Here is a 6850-nt window from a genome sequence, read left to right as displayed (position 1 = left end):
CCACCGTATCCTTTATTTACCAAGTTTAAATAAAAGTTTCGAACCTTTTGTAGTCATTCATTCTGATGTTTGGGGTCCCGCAAAGATCCCTTCTTTGTCTAAAGCTCGTTACTTTGTTACATTTATTGATGAATGCACTCGAATGACTTGGGTGTCTTTGCTTCGGAAAAAAAATGAAGTATGTACAGCTTTTAAAGCATTTCATGCCATGGTGAGCACTCAGTATCAAAAAACGATTCGTGTTTTACAGTTTGACAATGGTACTGAGTTTATAGATACATCATTCGGCACCTTTTTGAGCCACCTTGGAATTCGCCATCAAACTTTTAACACCTATACTCCACAACAAAATGGTTTGGCAGAGAGGAAGAATAGACAACTATTAGAAGTGGTTCGTGCATCTCTCTTTGGAATGAACATGCCTCGGTTTTACTGGGGCGAGGCAGTGAAATCCACGACTTACCTCATTAATCATACACCTTCTCGCGTGATAGATTTTCAAACCCCTCAAAACAAACTGCAATCCTTCCTTTCTGTTCCTCACCTCCCAAATCTTGAACCTCGAGTCTTTGGTTGTACTGTATATGTTCACATTCCCAAAAGTTTGCGCACTAAACTTGATCCTTGTGCACGCCGGTGTGTTTTTGTTGGCTATTCTGAGTTTCAAAAAGGATATAGATGCTATGACCCTCATACCCGAAAGGTCCATGTCACTTTGGATGTTTCTTTTCATGAATCTGAACCGTACTACACTACAGGGGTCTCTAGTCCTTCTCTTCAGAGGGAGAGTTCTAGTGAAGAGAATGCGTTACAAGGCGGTGGCGGAGGAGATGTATTTATGGATTTAGAAGACATGCATGAACAACTTGGGAACAGCGGGAAAAGTGTTCAACAGAATTGTGATCAACAAAGCTGTGAGAATTTTTTTGAAACCGAACGTGAGGTGGTAGTTCTCCCAAACTCTCCTTCAGGTACTCCTCACATGTCAGAATCACCAATATCTCCGGAGTTGCCCATGTCTACACCATTAACTGAAGGATCAACCCAAAATGTCATTCCTCAGGTAATCTCGAACCCCGTATCAGATGAATCTAATGTAACACAGATATACCCAGAATTGCCAATGTCTACATATCCACAAAGATCAAATAAGGGAATCCCGAAGAAACAATATGAACCCGATCCTAAAGCTAAGACTAAATACCCAATTAGCAACCATGTGTTGTCCCATAGGTTGTCTGACTCATGTGCATTTACTGTTAATCAATTATCCACTGTATCTATTCCTAGTAATGTGCAGGACGCATTGACAGATCCGAAATGGACAAGGGCGATAAATGAAGAGATGGAGGCATTACAAAAGAATGCCACTTGGGAAATTGTTCCATTACCCGAAGGAAAGAAGACCATTGGTTGCAGATGGGTGTTCACGGTGAAACTCAAGGCAGATGGCAGTATTGATAGATATAAAGCAAGGTTCGTTGCAAAGGGGTATACGCAAAGGTATGGGGTGGATTATCAAGAGACGTTTGCGCCAGTAGCCAAGCTCAATACAATTCGTATTCTCATATCTATAGCAGCTAATACAGATTGGCCCCTGCAGTAATTTGATGTTAAAAATGCATTCCTCAATGGAGATTTAGAGGAAGAGGTCTACATGGAGTTGCCACCTGGAACTAAATGTAGTTCTCCATATAGAGGTGAAGTGTGTAAACTGAAAAAGTCATTGTACGGTCTGAAACAGTCACCTAGAGCGTGGTTTGGGAGGTTCTCTTTAACAATGAAGGCATTCGGTTATAAGCAGAGTAATTCCGACCATACCTTATTTATAAAACACAAGGAAGGGAAGGTAACGGCTTTAATTATGTATGTCGATGATATGGTATTGACAGGAGATGACCCATGCGAAATGAAAGCTTTACAGAAATATTTGGCTGCTAATTTGGAAATGAAGGACCTCGGGCAACTTAAATATTTCTTGGGAATTGAGGTGGCGAGATCAAACCGCGGGATTTTTCTCTCACAACGGAAGTACGTGTTAGATCTTTTAACCAAAACTGGAATGCTTGCTTGCAAACCAGTAGACACGCCCATAGAATTGAATCATAAGCTTGAAGTTGTTCCCAATCAAGTTCCAACAGACAAAGGTCGTTATCAGCGATTGGTTGGGAGATTAATCTATTTGTCCCACACAAGGCCAGATATAGCTTATGCAGTGAGCGTTGTAAGTCAGTTCGTGCATACACCAGGTAAAGAGCATATGAATGCGGTATATCGAATCTTAAGGTACTTGAAGAATGCTCCAGGAAAATGGGTGTTGTTTTCAAACAATGGTGTTTCTAATATTGAAGGATACATGGATTTTGATTGGGTGGCTGATCAAACCAACAGAAGGTCCACGTCTGGTTATTTTACTTTCGTGGAAGGTAACCTTGTCACATGGAGAAGCAAGAAACAGAAGGTCGTGGCAAGATCAAGTGCCGAAGCTGAATTCCGCGGTATGGTTCATAGTGTATGTGAATTGTTATGGATAAGAAGTGTACTAAAAGATTTAGGGATTGAATAGACATGCCCTATGAATCTCCATTGTGATAATAGAGCAGCCATTGAAATTGCACATAATCCTGTACAACATGATCACACCAAACATGTTGAAGTTGATCGTCATTTCATCAAGGAGAACCTTGATCAAAAGATTATACAATTTCCATTTGTCCGGTCTGAAAGTCAGTTAGCTGATGTACACACAAAGGCAGTTTCAGGAAAGGTGTTTCGTGGTATAATCAACAAGTTGGGCATGATAGATATCTACGCTCCAACTTGAGGGGGAGTGTTGGCATGAGCTGTATATAAGATTTAGATTAATTGATTCTAGATATGTTTAGATTCCTTTAGAATAGGACTGATTTATTTAGTTTCCTTCAGAATAGGTTTGTTTCCTTATTTACAGGATGTAACTTGTATCTATATATATTGTCTTACTGTTGAGGAATAAAATATACTGAAACCATTATTTCACATGAACTTAGATGAAGATATAAACTCAGAGGAGCACGAATTCATATAGATCATTATGATTCTAGAGCTAAGTCGAGTTTCCAAGGCTGTTTAGATTATCAACTAACAAGGAGGGCTCACTTTCCAGATTCTATGAAGGGAAACCAAACTTGGAAGAATGGGAGTTGTTTCTCAAAAGACCTTTGTATGAGTGGGAAATGATTATTGAGGCTTCAAGATTGGCTATCACTTTGAACTCTGCTCCAAACCTGGGACATCTATGTTTAAGGTGGAATGGTGTAGTTGTAGGAGGGTTTAAGGTGGCTGATTTGTATAATTTTGTGACACATTGCTTGGCTCACAGATCAAAGTTTGCAAATTTGTGTGGAATAAGGATATCCCCCCTAAGGTACAATTTTTTGGATGGTTGGCTTGAAAAGAAAGAGTCAAGACATCTATGTTTCTACACAGAATTGGTATTCTGAATAGTAATGCGGCTAATGTGTGTGTGTTTTGCAAGAATGAACCTAAATCAGTTGTTCATCTATTGCTCCAATGTTGCCCTTTCTCCTAGTGTGTTTGGTCTGAAATGATGCAGTGTTGGGGAGTTGAGTGGGCAATACCTAGAATTGTTTCCATTGGTGGTTTGGTGGAAATTTCAAGAAGGAAAATAGGTTGTGGAGGGGTTGTTTAGTTGTATTTTGGTCTCTCTGGAAGCTTAGAAATGAGTGTGTCTTTAATGGGGCTCAGCCTAAGGGATATGATTTTTGTGAGCTTGTCAAGATTAAAATAGCATTATGGCTTAAAACTTCAATCCAAGGATTTCATTACTCAATTAATGATATTGTGCACAAACTGAGACAGATAAGGGGCTGCATCTGACTGTTGCTGGTTTAAGAATGAGAAGTAGAGCTTGAGTTAATGTCTGAGGAGCGGAGCTTGAGGAACATTGAGTTTGGTGGTTGGGCTGTGTGGTGGTGGTGGTGTTGTTTTTATTACATTGAGTTTGTTGCTGTTGTTTTTGTTTCTTTTTGTTGGTTCCTTACCAATTTTGAGGCTTGTGCTAGCAAGTGATTGTGTATTTTTATTAGTGCCAACCTAATTGGGATCTTGAAATTTTACTATGATACTCTTTGCACTTTCTCCCCATTTATTGATATAATTCATACTTTGAATGCGTGTTTTCATCGATAAAAACTTTTCTTTTGTTGATATATATATATATATAAATGATTCAAGAGCTAAGTATCCAAAAAATACATCAATATTCTAAGTATATTTCTGAATACATATACATACATATATATTGTGGGAGGTAAAATTTGAGGTACATGTCATATATCACTAAATCAACTTGTCATAACACGTGTGTCAGCAAATCATGAGACATATTTTTGTCGACACCACTAGCAGCCTTCACATATTAATAGTATAAATCGATAGATAGAAGATATATATATTTATTTCCGAACTATTCCGCTATCAATAATAATTGAGTCAAATAAATTACCAATAAGTCTTATTTTTTAGAATTATTACCTATTAAGTTTTATTAATAATTTCATCAAGTGATAAATCTATCAATCTCTCTTGTTTTAATGAATAAATTTATAGTAATAAATTTATCAATCAGAACTTATACCTATCTAAGTCTAATAGGACTAATTGATGATAACTACTCTATAACATATTGATTAAATTTACTTACCCAAAAAACATATTGATTAAAATAACTCAAAATATCAATGCATTGCAATATGTCTTCTTCCTTTTTGGCCTTTATATATAGCTCCCTCCCTTGCTTCTTCCCAATTCAAAATCGTCTTCTCTCTCTCTCTCTCTCCAAACATTAAATCTTTCTCTATATTGATACAAAACACAAAACAATAAAGAGATGGAACATACAAATCTACCAGTAGCAGCCAGAAGGTTATGGCACATAGTACGTGTGTTGTACTTCATGGTAAGGAAGGGCATATCAAAACGAAAATTGATGGTTGATCTCAACATGATGATGAAACGTGGCAAGATAGCAGGGAAAGCCATACACAACCTCATGTTCCACCACAACCACCATTCCTCCACCTTCAACCGCCAATCACACGACCAACACCTGTCCTTCTCCGCCCCACACGAATACGAGTTCAGCTGCAGCAACAGTCCAGCAGCCTTCCCCTTCAACCTCAGCAAGCAGCGCAAACACCACAAGCACTCTCATTTCTTCCCTTGCGCTCACGCGCCACCCACCGACGATGACATAATGACCGTTGACGCAGTTAAAAAGGCGTTGGAGATGATGAACAGTGAGGCAGGCTCGTCGGTGTTGCCGGGTTTCTTGCAGAGTCCGATGATGGTGCATGACATGTTGTATAGTGAATTGTCGTCGCCGGCATTGCCGGGGTTTGGACCGAGCCCAATGGTGAGGCAGTTGAGGATAACGGACTCACCGTTTCCTTTACGGGACGTTGACAGGGATAGCCATGTAGACGAAGCTGCTGAGGAGTTCATAGCGAAGTTCTATAATGATTTGAGGAAACAAAACGCAATGGCTCTACGTTGAAAACTTAACTCTTGCTTGTGTTCGTTACACTATAACGTCCTGAATCAACTTGATGTTATTTTTTTGGACAATGTTATTGTTATTTGCTCATGACAAATAAATGAAAAAAAAATAATAATAATAAATTTAGATATTTAAAAAGAAAATGCATATGGCATGGGTTTCCACTTTTTGTGCGGTATAGTGAAGAATCTTCGAATCTTTCCCAAACATGTATGTTCAAAAGAAAAATAAAATTTGAAAAACTACCATAAAATTTGTTAAGAAAATTTTCATTGAGAAGTGTGGTTGATATTTAATTAAGGTATTGTAGATCCATGTATAAAATGAATGTGAACCATAAATTTACATTTTTGTGTAAAATTTGAAGCAATAATTCTGAGTATGTAATATTAGTGAAAAAATATGGACAATTGTTTACTTTAAAATAAAGGTTTCTTTATAAATGTGATAGCATTAAAAAGAAAAAATTTATTGAATGGTATATCATTTTATTATAGTTTCATTCTAGGTAAAAACAACCATCTTTGTATTTTATAATAACCAAAATATTACTGTTCATCATGTTGAAGAATTTATTTCAATTTTTAAAAAGAAATTTATTAAGCTCCCATTGACATTCAACAATGTAAGGTTACGTCACTTTAATTACGGGATTATCCCCTTTAATTTTTCAAAATGACCATATGTTTAGCTTAAAAAGGAAAACACAACTTTTAGCATAGTGTTGATGCTTTAAATTGCACAGGTGTGTAAGGACTTGTACACCTAGTTAAAGGTGTATGTTTCTGACTTCTAATTTGGGAAATTGTGAGTGATTAGGAAGATAACTCTATTGAATAATATTATGGATCATGAAAAAAAAAATCATGAAATACATCGTGAAAATTTTTCATCATTTGATTAGTGTGTGGTGTTTTATTGTATGTATAATCTAAAGGTGGAGAATATTTCATGATCATTTTCATGATATTTTTTCATGATCCATAACATTAAGTTTTGCGACAATGAAGAGGATTTTAATATTTTCTCAGGTGATAGTGAAATATTAGTTGAGTAACTAACTTTACATGAATTTAAGTTGTCAATTGCAAGAATTGAATAATAAAAAAGGGACTATTTTTGAAAATTAAATGATAAACTTGACTAAAAAGAGAAAATAAATGAAAACTCAAATGATTAGTGTTAAAATGAAAGAAAATTTAACTTGCATTGATACAAAATGATATAGAATTAAAGTAAAAGATAATAAATAGTTAGAATAAAACTACCAGACACAGGAATTGATAAATG

The 6850-nt window shown here is 36.5% G+C and overlaps 1 protein-coding gene across 1 annotated transcript; it reads left to right on the top strand.

Moving 5' to 3' along the window:
* The first annotated feature begins 4891 nt into the window (after window positions 1–4891).
* LOC114294697 (uncharacterized) lies at window positions 4892–5557 on the top strand. The gene has a single exon (XM_028238835.2). The coding sequence runs from the start codon at window positions 4892–4894 to the stop codon at window positions 5555–5557; it is 666 nt and encodes a 221-aa protein (XP_028094636.1).
* The last annotated feature ends 1293 nt before the right edge of the window (window positions 5558–6850 follow it).

Source organism: Camellia sinensis, chromosome 4 (assembly GCF_055761805.1).
Source record: "Camellia sinensis isolate YWXY chromosome 4, ASM5576180v1, whole genome shotgun sequence".
In the NCBI taxonomy this organism is placed as follows: domain Eukaryota; kingdom Viridiplantae; phylum Streptophyta; class Magnoliopsida; order Ericales; family Theaceae; genus Camellia; species Camellia sinensis.
This window is presented reverse-complemented; position numbering and strand designations above follow the sequence as displayed.